This window comes from Notamacropus eugenii, chromosome 2 (assembly GCF_028372415.1).
Source record: "Notamacropus eugenii isolate mMacEug1 chromosome 2, mMacEug1.pri_v2, whole genome shotgun sequence".
NCBI lineage: Eukaryota > Metazoa > Chordata > Mammalia > Diprotodontia > Macropodidae > Notamacropus > Notamacropus eugenii.
The window spans coordinates 294,019,790-294,035,427 of record NC_092873.1 but is presented as its reverse complement, the minus strand read 5'-3'; the positions used below and the strand labels follow the sequence as shown (position 1 = coordinate 294,035,427).

General features: G+C 41.4%; 2 protein-coding genes across 6 annotated transcripts in view; both read left to right on the top strand.

The window, feature by feature from the left end:
• The window catches only part of CSDE1 (cold shock domain containing E1), a 54,636-nt gene extending 48,969 nt beyond the window's left edge, over positions 1-5,667 (top strand). For all 5 annotated transcript variants that reach the window (XM_072644435.1, XM_072644436.1, XM_072644434.1 and 2 more), the window contains 4 exons: positions 390-568; positions 695-858; positions 4,187-4,319; positions 4,738-5,667. In XM_072644435.1, the coding sequence (XP_072500536.1) occupies positions 390-568; positions 695-858; positions 4,187-4,319; positions 4,738-4,785 (524 nt within the window). In that variant the 3' untranslated portion in view covers positions 4,786-5,667. The remainder of the gene's footprint in view (positions 1-389; positions 569-694; positions 859-4,186; positions 4,320-4,737) is intronic.
• Positions 5,668-6,167: 500 nt separating this feature from the next.
• NRAS (NRAS proto-oncogene, GTPase) lies at positions 6,168-14,528 on the top strand. The gene is made up of 7 exons (XM_072644442.1): positions 6,168-6,302; positions 6,514-6,641; positions 7,692-7,870; positions 9,489-9,648; positions 10,703-10,826; positions 11,247-11,290; positions 11,392-14,528. The coding sequence occupies exons 2-5, from the start codon at positions 6,531-6,533 to the stop codon at positions 10,820-10,822; spliced, it is 570 nt and encodes a 189-aa protein (XP_072500543.1). The 5' UTR covers positions 6,168-6,302; positions 6,514-6,530; the 3' UTR covers positions 10,823-10,826; positions 11,247-11,290; positions 11,392-14,528.
• Positions 14,529-15,638: the final 1,110 nt, after the last annotated feature.

Genomic DNA, 15,638 nt, shown 5'->3' with positions numbered 1-15,638 from the left:
AAGGGTCCCTCTAGAGTTTTCTCAGTAGCAGGCGAGACAGGGCAGAACAGGAAACATTTAGAGTATAACCTTTGCTTCCTTCAGTTTAGCCTAACATTGCTGTTTTCTTTCATCTCCATACAGACCCCCAAAAAAAGTGTATGCAGAGAAATTTTTTGTTGTGTGTACTTACCCTTCAAGTTTTTTTTTATGGTTGCTGGTAAAATGCTGACAGTGATCAGTTCTACTTATATTTTTGACAGAATTTATCATTCCAGCTAATATTTCAGCTTTACTATGTAAAATTTTAAAGATTCTTAGGTGTTTTATTGTTTAGAAGACTTAGATTTCATAAATATACTAAAAGTTATTAATGACAAGTGACATAATTCTGAATGTTTCTCTCCTAGGGGACATGAAAGGTGAGGTCTATCCATTTGGCATTGTTGGGATGGCTAATAAAGGGGATTGCCTTCAGAAGGGGGAAAGTGTCAAATTCCAGTTGTGTGTCCTGGGTCAGAATGCACAAACAATGGCCTACAACATCACACCCCTGCGTAGGGCCACCGTGGAGTGTGTGAAGGATCAGGTAAAATCTAAATCCCAATCCTTATATGCTCTGGATTTTGAGGAACATGATACTTCATTCAAAGTGTGCTGTACTGTTTCTGCCCTGAGGTTTTATGTTCTTATGGTGATGTGCTTTTTGTTTCAGTTTGGCTTCATTAACTATGAAGTTGGAGATAGCAAGAAACTCTTTTTCCATGTGAAGGAAGTTCAGGATGGCATTGAGCTACAGGCTGGAGATGAGGTAGAATTTTCAGTGATTCTCAATCAGCGTACTGGCAAATGCAGTGCCTGCAATGTCTGGCGTGTCTGGTGAGTCTCCCTTGCTCAGGTCTTTACATTCTGTTAGCACTTACTAAGTTCTGCATACAAGGCAATGTGTTCAGTACTAGAAATCCAGAAACATAAAAAAGAATCCCTGTTCTTAAAGAGCTTAAATAGTATTGGCAGAGACAGTATGTACCTATAGAGGTGTATTAGAATGAAAAGAAAGTACAGTTAGGACAGCATTTCGGAGATCAGAAAAGGCTTTTGGTATAGAAGGTATTGCTTGAGCTGCATGTTGAAGTAAGGGACTCTATGAAGTGAAGATTAGAAGGGAGTGCAATTCAGGCAAGAAGAACGGCCATGTAAAAGGAGTCATGAGTCAGCTCTCTGTATGAAGGAACAGAGAGAAAGTTTACTGAGGGAAAAATAGGTTTGAAAAATATGTTAGAACTATGACATGAAGTTATTAAGCACCTATTATAGTTAGCTAAGTGGTACAGTGTATATAACACTGGAGCTGGAGTCAGAAATGCCTGAGTTTAACTTCATCTTCAGACACTAGCTTTGTGACCCTGGCTAAGGGTCTTAGTGACTTAGTCTGTTTGCCTCAGTTTCCTCATCTGTAAGATGGGAATAATAAAGGCACCTGTCTCCCAGAGTTGCTGTAAGGATCAAATGAGATATAATTATAAAGATATAATATGCTTAACGCATATTAAATACTATATAAATGTCAGCTATTGTTAACGTTATTATCATACACCATGTATATGTTGGGGATACAAAGAAAAATAAAAGCAGTCACTGCCCTCAAAGATGCTCTCAGTCTGAGGGAGATAACATGCATATAACTATATGCAGCATACATATATCTTCACACACAAGCACAGTAAATTGGAGGAGATCATGGAGGGAAGGCACTAGTGTTAAAGGGGGACTGGGAGAGGGTTTTTGCAGAAGATGGAATTTTATTTGAGACTTAAAACCAGGAGGAGGAGATGAAAAAGAAGGGCATTTCAGGCATGGGAGAGAACCACTGAAAATGCCTGGAATGTGTGTCAAAGAGGCCAGTATCACTGTGTCAGAGAACATAAAGGAGAGTAATATGTAAGAAGACTAGAAAGGGAAATGTTGATGAATACAAGTTTATTTTATATTGAGGTAAGAGGGAGTTAATAAAATTTATTGAATTAGGGGAGTGACTTGGTCATACCCCTGCTCAGTGAAAATCACTGGCAAGTGAGTATAGAAAGCATTAGATTGAAGAGGAAGAGACAGGCAGAGAGGCATATTAGGAGTCCTTTGCAGTGGCTAAGCAAGAAGTGATGAGGTCTGGAACAAACCTTGTAAATAGAAGAAGACAAAATATGAGGGATGTTGTAGAGAGAGAAGTGGCAAGAGGTAACCAATTAGCTAAGATATATGAGCTGATAGAGAATGAGGAGTCCAGCGTAATGCTGAGGTTATGAATCTGAGAGACTGAGAAAATAGTGGTATCCTTAAGAAATAGGTAGGTTTTGGAGAGGGTTGGACTTAGGGTCAAAGTTGAGACCTGTTCTAAGCATGTCATTTGAAATATCCATGTGGGAAACCCAGTTCAGGATCTTTAATAATGATGTGAGGTTGCTGTTCAGGAGTGAGACCTGGGCTGGTTGTGTAGATTTATGAGTCGTCTGCATGGAGATGATAGTGCCCAGAGGAGCAAATGGATTCACCAATGAAAAGATAGAGAAAAGGCAGGAGAGCCCAGGACAGCTTCTTGGAGTACACGCACAGTGCCTCCTGTGTGCTGGGGATAAGAAAGACAAGCAAGCACTCTCTGCCCTTAGAAGTTTGCCTTCTATTGCAAGAGAAATTCTACTGAGGTATACAACATGTAAACAAGTAAACTTGAGGAAGGTAAGCACTTTATGATGACTTTCCTTCCTGGGAAGGTGGCAGGAAAGGCCTGCTTGACAAGATGACACATGAGCTCAGCTTGTCAAGATGGAGGTGAAGTGAGAAGCTTCATTCTAGGCAGTAGTGGGGGGGTGGGGGGGGAGAGCCTGGAAGAGATGGGTACAGGATTTGGGGAACAGGAAGTTGTCCATTTGGGCTGAAATTTGTGGTGTGTAGGGAAAGTGAAGTCGTGAAATAAACAGATTGTGATGGGTCTTAAAGGCCAAGGGAAGGCGTTTCTATATTACCCAAGAAGCAATAATATGATAGCCAGTGGGGTTTAACATCAGCAGGGTATCCCCCACTTCTCTATTTGTTAGGGGAACTGAGTTCAAAACCTAGTTTTGACATTGCATTGGACAAATCACTTGCTTCTGGACCCTAGTTTTCTTATTAAAATGAGGGGATTTTGGACTAGATGATCTGAGGTCTTTGCCAGCTCTCGGTTTAGGTTCCTATGATCCTTTACAATTTCTGTAGTACATGCTAAGAATATACTGTTTGTTGCCGATTTCATTTATTTTTATTTCTTCATGTTACCTGTATTTCTTGTTTTTATTCTCCACTTATCCTTCCCCCATTGCTAAACCAAAGAGTCATGACTTCATGAATCTTCTCAATATAAATAGGAGTTTGATACTAGTTTTTGGTTAGGGGAGGTGCTCTTTGAAAGAGTGATAGCTTATATTTTAGCAAGAACTACCTGAAAGGATTTGTAGTAATATGCTCTAAAATATGAAACTGTTTACCTTTGTTAACAGTAAATACCTTACTTTTTTCTATTAATTTTCACTCTTTTATTGGAGTTCAGTTGTTTCAGTCATGTCATGTATGACTCTCCATGATCCCATGCTTTCTCTGCAAAAATACTGGACTGGTTTTCCATTTTCTTCTGCAGTTTATTTTACAGATGAGGAACTTGAGGGAAACAGGGTTATGTAACTTTGAACTCCTGAACCAGGAGTCTTTATGACTCCAGGCCCAGCACTCTATCTACTGTACCACCTGGCTATCCCTTATCTCTTTTATACCTTTGTGAAATTTGTCTCTCTGCTTGTAATCCAGACCAGTTAAGGTTAAGACCTTTTTTTATGTCCATAGATTCCATCTCAGAATGATGTTTTTAAATTGATAAAATACATAGAATTACAAAAGAGCCCTGTTGCATTGAAATGAAATTACCAAGGATTTTATGGACTTCTAGTCTAGTGATTCTTATAGCTCTTTCCCTGGAGAAGTTGGCCCAGTGACATTTAGCCACAAACCTTTCTTGTCTCAAATTTTTGTCTGGCTACTTTTTTCCCATTATTCACAGTCCCAGTGATTAAAATGAACAGTTCCACAACTAGAATGGGGAGCATGTACGTCTGAAAGTATACTTGCTCTTTTCTCACCAGGCTTTGCTTCCTGTGATCTCTTCATTTATGTATTACAGTGAAGGCCCCAAGGCTGTTGCAGCTCCACGTCCTGACCGGTTGGTCAATCGCTTGAAGAGCATCACTCTAGACGATGCCAGTGCTCCTCGCCTAATGGTTCTTCGTCAGCCAAGGGGACCAGATAACTCAATGGTATGACGTTGGATCAGGGTTTGGGAAGCTTAGATTCGGAGCCACTCCATAGCAGAATTTCTATTTCCTAACATGTTGATATGAAGACTTGCTCAATGAAGCAGGAAGGTCATCGAGCACAGGGTGGGCATGGGCTGCTGGCCTGCAGTGCTTCTGACTGGATAGAAATTGTTTTTCATGAAGATGTGCTTAGCACAGTATGGCTGCTGTTAAAAGTATAATTTATAGTTAGCCGAGAGGTTTTTGTGCAGATTCCACCAGGAAGAACTCAGTAGTTGACAAAACTATAAATCATATATTTTGAGTTTTCAGTTGAACTTGCATGCAGGTGGTTTCTGAATTTAGTTATAAAATTAATTTTCTAAATGCCATGAACAGTTAAAAATTGCAATTAATCACGAAGGTTATTTCTTTACAGGGATTTGGTGCAGAAAGAAAGATCCGTCAAGCTGGTGTCATTGACTAACCCCATCTACAAAGCACATCACTTAATCAGATATGATCAAGTGGGGGGGGTTCTGGTGAAGGGTTCTGAATATCTCCCTCTTCATCCCTCCCAAAATCTGGAATACTTATTCTATGGAGCTATTACACCAGTTTTAACACCTTCCTCATGTTATGTTTAAAAAAATAAATAAATTTAAGAAAACCATTTTAAAATTATGCACAGTTGCAGCCTGGAGAACTTAAGGTGGCGCCTTATAGTATCAATTTTAGAAGCTTTATTTGGTGCATTTAACGCAACTGGTAATTGCAAAACTACTTCGCCTGTGTAAGTGAAAAATATAGACAGTTATCTGGTCGACCTTATGAAATTCTGCACTTGATATTTAGTGTATACTCTACCTTCATTCCTTCTGGCAAGGTGTTCTGCCTTAGCTCTCAGTTGCATTCTTTTCCTGTTATTTCCTGTTCATGATGCTTTAATTCTGAGGACCATATGAGGGTAGACTATATTACCTTTTTTAAAAAATTAAAAATTTGTGTAAGCATTTAAACCATTTCCTTAAGTTGATGGCCAAATGTTAAAATGTTATTTTTCATATCTCATTTATAATCTTGTCACAGTCCACTTAGCGAAGTTGTTAGATTTCAGTGAGAAGTATCTTCCAGAGTATATCTAAGGGTTTTTTTTTTTTATAACTTTACTATGATTAGTATGTATGGTGCAGAATTTCATTCGGATGAGGTGTGCCATCAGTGTGTGGTAATTTAAACATATTTAAAAAAAACAAAAGGATGATGCACAAACTTGCTGCTTAGGACACTGCAGCTTCTAGACCCCAGTTTCTTTTACTGATTTAAAAACAAAAAACAAAAAAAAAATAAAAAAAAGTTGTGCCTGAAATGAATCCTGTTTTCTTTCCAAGCAGCCGCCAGGGCCCAGGGCCTTGGACGAGCCCGGCCCGGGCCTGCTTACTCTGCCCGGCTCGCCCCGGGGGCCGTGCCCCGGCTCTGCGCCCTTCTCCCCAGCGCCCCGGGGCCCGGGGAGGCAGGACGGGCCGGGGGCGCCCGGGCCTGGCCGCGGGGGTGGGGGGCGCCCCGCACCCCTTGTCTTCCCCCTCCCGTTTTGAAGTTATGATCTGCTCTGAGAGACGAGGCCGCGTTTATCTTTGTAAACACGAAACACTTTTTGCTTTCTCCGATTTTCTGTTATGGCGAAAGAATGGAATAGAATAAAGTTTTACTGATTTTGAGACAAAAAACCTATAGCCACCGAGCGCTTTCATTCTCGAGACGCCTAGTGGGGGAGGGGTCGGGAGGGGAGGGGGCTGGGTGGGGCTCGCGCGTGACCGAGCCGGCTGCGGCCCCACGTGGCCGGGGCGGGAATTGCTGCTCCGTCGGTGCGGATTGATGACGTAGAGGGTGGGGCCGGAAGTGTCGCTCCCCGGGTGGGGGCTGTTCATGGCGGTTCCGGGGTCTCCGGCACATTTACCGGGTGTGGGGCCGAGTGCGTCCGAAGTCGAGGCGACGGAGCTCGAGGTGGGGCTCGGGGACGGGACGCCCGAGCGCCGCCCCATTCTTGGGAGGAGGTGGCTCCCGGCGGGCGCGGGACAAAGGCCTCGGGGCCGGGCGGGAGACGGACCTAGGGCCGGGCCGGGCCGGGAGGAGAGCCGGGCGGGGCGGGCGGGGTCGCGGACAGCGCGCGGGGCCCGCGAAGCCCCTCGCCCACTAAGCCGCTGTCGCACCGCAGGTGTTTGTCGGTGTGAAATGACCGAGTACAAACTGGTGGTGGTCGGAGCTGGCGGTGTGGGGAAAAGCGCCTTGACCATCCAGCTCATCCAGAACCACTTCGTGGACGAGTATGATCCCACGATAGAGGTAAGCCCGCCGCCCGCCCCCGGGCCCCCTCCTCCGGCCGCAGCGCCCTGAGATCCGCGGGGCCCGAGCGGACGGACCGCGGGCGGGGCGGCCCGAGGGGGCCGGGGCAGCGGCGCCGAGTCCCGCCCGTCCTCGGTGGTCGCGGGCCTTCCTGGAGGCTGTCTTCGTCCCAAGTGCTAAAGACGCGCGTGATGGGGAATTCGGGAGCGGAGCCGCGGGCTGAGCTCGCGGTGGGCGCTGTGGGTGTCGCGGGTGATCCGTGACAGACGCCTCTTAGGCTGACTTCTGCCGAGCGCTGGGAGCTCCGGCCGCGGCCCGAGGACGGACCGCCTTCCTGGAGGCGGTGTGAGAGGGGAGCGGAGGGCCCCGGGAGAGGGGGGAAGAGCCGTCCCGGTGGGGTCAGACACACCCATGGCCCCACGCAGAGCACGGGCGGTTCCCAAGTGTTTTTGTGTCGTCTGCACCTGCACCTGGTGTCCCCCTTAGTGAAGATGGACAGGTGACCGGGTAGAGGAAGGTGTCTCCGCTCCGTACGGTGTCTTTTGTGAACGTGGTTGAGGAGACGCGCTTCAGGGCTGGGGTGCGGGGATACAAGCCCCGCAGGCATTCTTGGCCACAGCCTCCGTCCTTCCTTGAGCAGGTTCACACTGAAAGTGGCTTTGAATGGAAAATGTGAATGTGTCCTTTGAACAGGCATTGAAGACTCAAGTCCAGTGTTAGGTTAGACGTACAAGTCTCTCTGAATTGGTTAAACAGAACTTAAAGTGTAATTGGTAAAAATGCTCTGTGAGCTCAGTTTGCCTTTTCCCATCACACTCTTCAGAACCACCTCAGCCAGTAAGAATATCTTTGTATTGTCAAGGTACGGAGGTGTGACAGTTTTCAATTTGAAACAACTTGTCTACTTGATATTGATGCGTATAAAATGCTTAGAAGAAATAAGCCTAATAGAAAAGAATATTTAAAAAAAGCAAACCAGGAATTCATTTAGCAGGGGCATTAACTCTGTGGTGTTTTGTTTTTAAACAAAAACTGAACTTACTTTTCTAGGATTCATATCGAAAGCAAGTGGTTATTGATGGTGAAACTTGTTTGTTGGACATACTGGACACAGCTGGACAGGAGGAGTACAGTGCCATGAGAGACCAGTATATGAGGACTGGTGAAGGCTTTCTCTGTGTCTTTGCCATCAACAATAGCAAATCATTTGCAGATATTAACCTCTACAGGTACTTGGAACATTGTTTATTGTAGAGAGAGAATTTCTTAAGTGTTCCATGTGGTGGATGCACTCAGAGGATTCTGTGTTATAATTAGAGCAGAGAGGTAGCTTTAGGCTTCATGTTACATGTTGCGTGCAGAATAAATGAAAAGGTAGTGGGATTCTTAAGGGTTATACTATGTATTAGAATGCAGTTCTGGGAGTTTGCGCTTGATAGAAATGGTTCAAGGATTTGACCATTGTCTGTAGTGTGTGCTCAAATATATAAATGGAGGAATTGTCAAGCCAGAGCACGCAGGACCACTAAAAGGAATTGTCCTCAAAGCCTGCTGGTGAAGAGTGGGAGATGGAGATCTGTGTATCATCATTTATCACCCATAGGTGCCACTTCTAAGGAAAATTTTTTGGGAAATTAAATTTTAAAAAGGATATTCAAGAGTAAAATGAAAATAGGAAAACTGATAAATTAACACACATTTTTAAGCTCTCACTATGTGCCAGACATTTTTCTAGGCACTAGGGATAAAAAAGACAAAAATAAAACCCTTCCTTGAAGGGACTTATAGTCTGTTACAGTGAAGTTAGATCAAGAGAGCCTCCATTTTTTATATACCTCTGAGATCATCTAAACCTTTCCATTCTGTAACAAAAACTAAGGAGATCAGAAGGTCCTGTGCCTTATACAAGTCACATGTCTAAGTAATGTCACAGTCTTCTGAATCCCATCTGAGTGTTCTCACTCCTCCTGTCTGCTTCCAGCCCTGACCTTTTTCCTCCAATGCTTTGTAGGCACTACTGAATAAATACCTGTAGAATCTCATACTGTGGAGCACTACTGGAATACATCTTCAGAAAATTGTATTTTCAGTGTGCCATTTTACGTACTCCAGGTGCCTCTCACTTACCTACCATCTCTAGTGGGAGGAAATAACTGGAGAGGGGACACATTACTTTGCTTGACTTTGTGGATCCTTCATTAGCTAACGTAACTGATCACCACTCCCAGTACACACTCCTTAGGTATCTAGCTGTTATGACCCTTTACAGCAGGACGTGCCTTTAGCCTGTGCATTTCCCCTAATCTAGGATGCTTTCCATTTCTGTGTTGTCAAATTTCATACAAACATCATGGCCCAGCTTACGTTAACCTTTTTCATGAAGCCTTTCTCTGCCTGTCCCAATCCATCCCCACCCTTTGATCTTTACTTTTTCTGAACTCCTATTGTAGTAAATCTGCCATGTTACTTGGAGCTCAGTTATATGTGGTTGCTCTCAAATAATGCATTAGTCTTGATCCCTATCCATAAAGTCCTGAGAATAGGACCTGTGTTTTATACTTCTCTGATATGCATGGTAGCTGTATCAATTATATGTGGGATATGTGTTAGGTAATCAAGAATTACTTGGTCAAACAGAATAAAGTTTTTTTGAAGGAATTCGAATGAGTTGAAAACTGCATTGTCAGAGGTCGTGGGAGTGGAAATAAGACTTTTTTAAAGTGATAAAAGCAAGACTTAATATTTAGCACAAACTAAACAGGATATAATTTGTAGCCTAAGCTGTACTTTTTCTCTAGTAAAGGCTTGGCTGTTCTTACTCTTTTATAACCTGTTCCATTTATCTAGGGAACAAATTAAACGAGTGAAAGACTCAGATGATGTACCTATGGTGCTGGTGGGAAATAAGTGTGATTTGCCAACAAGGACAGTCGACACAAAACAGGCTCATGAACTAGCCAAGAGCTATGGAATTCCTTTCATTGAAACTTCAGCCAAGACCAGACAGGTACAGTAGGACCCTTCTCTTCATCTATAACCTGAGTTACAGGGGGATTACCTGGGGTGTGTTTTATGGGTAGAGGAAGTGGAAATCACTACCTTGTTTACTGATGTGGGTTTTGAATAATGTTGGAATGATGGAATAGGTTGATTAGGTTTAATAGAGGCATTCCCTCACCTCAGATTACATGTCAGCCCTTTTAGTAATAGATCATTATTTTCACCTGAAATAAATTCTAGCTATTATTTTCCAGTTTCCCATCTGGCTTTCTCACCTCTGTCCCCAAACTGCCACCTTCTCCCAATCCCCATTACCACTAGTTTTTATTTTGTCTTAATTCCTTTTGGTTTTGAGTTAATTCATGATTTGCATGATAACGGTGATTAAAATGGAAGCACACTTTAGTTTTACAGAAAGACTGTTAGTAGTTGCATTCATGTGCCAGGTAGATACGGATGAGCCAGTCTTAAGCCAGGAGGGTCAAAATTCAGATTCTGGCTCTGACCCATCCTGGCTGTATCCTGAGCAGGTCATTGATCCTTTCAGGCTTTCTACAATTCTAGGACTTTAGGATGTGGAGAGGTGATGCCCTGCCTGGGCAGGAGTTCCCTCTACCAGTAAAATAATTGTCTTTTCCTCTCTCCTTATAACAAACTAATTTTATTGCAGAGCATAGAAAAAGCATAGTATTGAAAATACTTTATCCCACCAGAATGGAATCTTAGATCTCTAAGAGGGATTTTTTACCCCTAGAATCACCTTTCCCTCCCTTTTGCTTGTTTATGCTACAGAAGTCTTCACTTAGTTGTCACTGTTATCCTAAGAATTCCTGTTTGCACACTTTGAAATATTTGGCCATCTTCAGTTCAGTCCAGCAGATACTTATTCAATGTGTACTATGTGCAGAGTACTGCAGAGTTCCTCTTTTGGAACACTTTGTTTTACCAGGTGCCACCACAATAATAGAAATTTTTTGTCAATATTGAGAAGCCCTGCTTACTTCTCACCTGGAATGTGGATAAAGAGTGTGGCAGAATCACTGATGAGGACCTTTTTTTAGGGTGTTGAAGATGCTTTTTACACACTGGTAAGAGAAATACGGCAGTATCGCATGAAAAAACTCAACAGTAGTGATGATGGGACTCAAGGCTGTCTAGGTCTTTCCTGTGCAGTCATGTAACCAAGTGAGTATAAAAATTCTCTTCAGATTTACAGATGAATTATTTGCCTTACTACATCATACATCTCAGAAACCACCTTATTCATCATGGGAGATTTGGGCATAACACCTATGGTTTGCTGTCTTAAAATTTTTCTTGTTTTTTCTTCACCTGGAATTTTCTCTAAGCTGCTATTTAGCTCTCAGTTTTCATAAACCTTTTAAAGCTTTGAAACATTCCCAGAACACTAGATCACGAACTTGTGTGTAGTGCAGCCATTTAAGACATGTAGCTGAGTATTTTGTAACAATAATTTTACAATGTTAACAGCAGGAATACATGGATGACATATATTTGATGCTGCCTAAGAGTTGAAAACATTGTTGACTCCATAATAGATGATAGATAAACCATGTGTTGTTGGTTGTTTTTTGCCCGTAATAGATGGAGTTTGGAGTTTCATCCTCAGAAAAGAGCCACTTTTTGAGGTAAGACAGATTGGGAAATGTGTCATTTGTCAGCCATCATTTAAATGTTCTCCTTTTTTGGCACAGTTTTGTCACTTACATAAATTCTGCCTTTGTTTCAGCTGCACTGACACCCTGGTCCTGACTTACCTGGAGGAGAAGTATTAAATACTCATCTTCAGTCACCCTGTGAAGCCCCTTGCCGCTTTCCCAGTGCCCAGTGTTCTCTTATCTGTTCTCTACCTGAGAAGTTCTCAGAACAACTACCTCCTCACTTGGTTGTCTGACCAGAGAAATGCACCTCTCCTTACCAGTATTTCTTCTTCCTGGGCTTTTTCTCTCTGGGTTGTTTGGTTGTTTTTTTTTCCTCTCAAGGTTTTTCATTTGAAAAGAAATTCATGCTCTGAAACAGAGAACCAAACTGTCACAATACTGTTGAAAACAGCATATTGAGCTCCAAAGTACCAACTGCTGGTGATTTTTCTTTTTTAATGTTGAACTTGGACCTGTGTTGATATTTGGAGCAGTGTTATGAATAACTTTTGTTGAAGTCACTGTCTGGTTTTGTTGATGATGTTATCTGGCTACATATGCTAACCTGGCATCTGCTTTTCCTAACACAAGTATGAAAGCATACTCCACTCTCCACTAGAGTACCTGTTGTAATACTGAATTTTGTGTCTGCTCTGGTTCTCCTCTACTTCTATGTAATTAGAAACACCTTTCCTAATGAAGTGCCTTTTTCTTAGAAGTGATTTGTAGAATTTTCCTGTTTTATTCAGTGAGGTAACCATTAAAAGGAGATGGCCTCTCATAAACTGTTAGACATTAAGATGAATATCAGAAGATGTCTGTGGCCATTCCACTTGTGTAGGATGGGTAGGCAGGCCATCTGATATCATCATCTCAGTTATGTTGTATCCGGTTTCCCAGTGACCTGTTTATGGAATCACAGGGAGAAATCTGAAATGAAAAATACTTAAGAATCATTTCACTTATTTTTTACTCAGTCTCCACTTTTTTGCTTCTCTCCCCCCCTCCCCCTGTTATTGCCTACAAATTGTACGTGCAATTTGTAGTTAGTGTTTCCTTTAGCTTTTATTCTTATACAGAAGAAGAGAAATTAGTACTGAAGAAGCAACCAGCTATCATATGCTAATTTGGACCATGCATTTACAGTTGTATAGATCTTATGATAATTTAGGGGAGATTTTCTTCAAAAGGTGCAACCAATGATCTTCAAATGTTAGATGCAATATATTAATAGAATGAATAATAAGCAACTAAATTTTATTCTTGCCAACTTCACTACATTCATCTGGCTTTTATTGACTGTTATACGTTTTATTGGAGAGACAGGATGTGCCTTACCATCCTGAGTTGAGCTAGTTAATCACTTGGCTAGAGTATGGTGCTAATGAGACCAGGGTCACAGGTTTGATAGTAATGCTAGCCATTTATTACCATGCAAACAGAAACTGCCAGGGCCATAGACGACCACTCCTCATTCCAGCCAATTTTATCATCTGTGCAACTCTGAGATCATGCAGGTCTGTGTTCCCTTTGGAGGACAGAGTATGGGAGCTATTCGTACTTTATGACTTGCCTAATGTCAGGTTGAAGTATAGCATGTCAGTCCATCCTTTATTAAACATCTGCTGTGTGCCGATGTGCCTGCTGTGTAAAAAAGGCCACACATGGCCCTTCTCTTAAAACTGTGAGACAAACTGAGCACTCTGTGTGCCATAGTGAGCACACAGTTACAAGTTTCACAGAGTCTCATACGTATGATGTGTATCTTTCACTCTACAAGCTTTTTCTTCAGTACGTCATAAGCACAGTTGGTCTGAAGTGGGCCAAAAATGGTTTCCTTTTAGATCCTTGTTAAATGTAGGTATGATGTCTGGCTGGATGAGGTGATAAACCTAACTGTTGTAAACAAGTTAAGCCATCTAAGGTAGTTGGACTTAAAAATATGGATTGTGGATGTTTATGGATACTGAGACATCCCCCCAGTTACCTTGAATTCTGAGAGCTCAGCTTCCCCCAAGTTAAATCCTTAGTCAGCTGTCATAAATTTTGTATTCCTTTGCAGCTGGTCTTTGCTATTAAAGATTGTGAGTTCAAGAGTATGAAGATAGAATATCCTGTTTGGCTGATGCTGCAGTGTTTACTCCATAAATGTTTCTATGAAGTGCTGTTTATATTCAAACAGCTTAGTAGAGAATCTTGGTAATACAGTACTATACTCAAAGCATCACAGTGTGGGGCTTGTGAAAGGTAGAATTGAAAACAAGAATTCCAACTCCTTTTTCTTATATCCCAAGTGTAGTCCGAAAGCTGTGAATTCTTTCGTCTTTACCTTGATGAGATGTGATTAAAAAAAAAAAATTCAATATATTCACAGGAAAATTTCAGGTTCTTTCTCCCACTCCTGAATTTTAGTAAGACTAATCTAATTTTGTTTTAACTTTGGAAGGTTTCTGTTCCCCAGAGCTTCCATAATCATAACCTAAATGTAGCATGTCTGGCTCCTAGGACACAAGAAACAATTGAAAAAATTAGGTAGTTTGATTTAATAATGTGATGTAAAGAATCACAGGAAGAAAGAGGCTTAATATTCACTGGGGTGAATATTAAGTTTTGGTGATTTGTATTTGGAACTGACAAGATTCTATCTTTCATCTTTACCACTAAAATTACATGTAGTTATGTGACCTTAGGTAAGTCACTAAAGGTCTGAACCTCAGCAAGGATGGAATTGGGCTCTAGAGACTTTTCCAGTTCCAACAATCTGTGATTCTACCAGCACATGGCTAATGTTTTTCGTATCATTTTATTTTCCAAAGGAACCATTTGGTTCAAAGTGGTATTTTCCATGTCGGAGTATCTGTCACATAGATTTCTGAATAACTGATGACAGAATTTGAATGACCTTGGAAGGGGAATTTCAGGTCATTCCTGTGACCGTTCTTTGCGTAACTCCTAGATGAATATTGTCTCATTGGGAGTTATATAACCTATATAATTTTGTGCCACCAAATGCAGGAAAATATATTAGTTGTGCAAATCTGCTGTTTAAACTGGAGCTTATTGGCCTCCTTGGTCCTACACAGAAGGGCTCATATTTTAAGTTGAAGATTTTGTTGTAAATTAATCCATCTTAAAAAGACATTTTGTTCATTTGAATTTTAAGTTGGTTATTGTTCTTGTTAAATGATTTTTTAAAAAATAAAACTGGAAATTCATTGGTTATTAATCCTTTTCTCTCTACTAAAGTACCTTTTCTCTCTACTAAAGTACCATTATGGGCAACCACAGGTCTTAATACATGTCATTTACCACTTTGTGAGATGGAGTGGGAGGATGGTGCATGCCTGGAACCCCAGCTACTTTGGATACTGAAGCTGAGCCTGGTGAATCTCTTTAGTTTGAGAGCTTTCAGCTGCAGTGTACTATGTATTGGCTTCAACGTGGTAACTCCCTTCTCCTGTGGGATAGGGAAGCAGGTTGCCTAAAGACAGGCAAATCTACCCACATAGAAAATAGAGGAAGTCAGATCTTCCATGCCAATCAGCACTGCCCTGTACTTCCTGCCTGAACCAGATGGGGAGACAGTCCTAAAAAAAAATATTGGCTTTGATCAAAGATCTGAATTACTTTTTTATCTCTGTATAAGTCATGAACTGTTACCATAGTGTGATCCATGTTCACCTCTTTACACAAAAATGTTTTATACTAATAGAATAATTCTAAATAATCAGCAAAGAGTTCATTTTGTATTCAGGGTTTTTGCAGGACCAATTGAAAATGAACATTTCCACCTAGCACCTTTTAACCAAGCTCAGTTTAACAGATGTTAAGTACCTGCTGTATTCACAACTCTGTACTTACTATGTGCCAGAAGAGAGGGGTTTTTTGGGGGTTTTTTGTTTGTTTTTTTACAACAGTCTAACTCTTTAGTTGCCTACAGAGTTTTGTCTTCCTAAAGACTGGCTTGTGAGCAAAGACCTGTCTTCTGACCTTGAATGCTTACCTTCTGTCAATTAATTGAACTGCAAATTAAATTCAACAGATGTGTTTACTTTATGCAAGGAGGGCATTTATTCAAAAAGACAAACATTATACAGAGGGATCTCCATCCTGAAGAAACTTACTTTGAGTCCAGATGGTAATTTACATTGATTTTAGAAATAACTGGTTAAAAAAAAAGGCAGATAGAAATATTGTTAATGAGTATAAGAATTAAGTTTTGGAATGTGATTTTCTGTATGCATGTCAGATAAATCAGATCCAGTAACTAGGTTATTATTCATTTACTGATTATAGTCAAGATATTTGAGTTTAAATCTTACCTCTATGCTGAGTT

Excerpts from the sequence above, each read along its gene's own strand:
- NRAS (XM_072644442.1), top strand. The coding sequence starts at position 6,531 with ATGACCGAGTACAAACTGGTGGTGGTCGGAGCTGGCGGTGTGGGGAAA. Across the intron at positions 6,642-7,691 it reads AGTATGATCCCACGATAGAG|GATTCATATCGAAAGCAAGT; the intron begins GTAAGCCCGCCG and ends TTACTTTTCTAG. Across the intron at positions 9,649-10,702 it reads CTTCAGCCAAGACCAGACAG|GGTGTTGAAGATGCTTTTTA; the intron begins GTACAGTAGGAC and ends ACCTTTTTTTAG.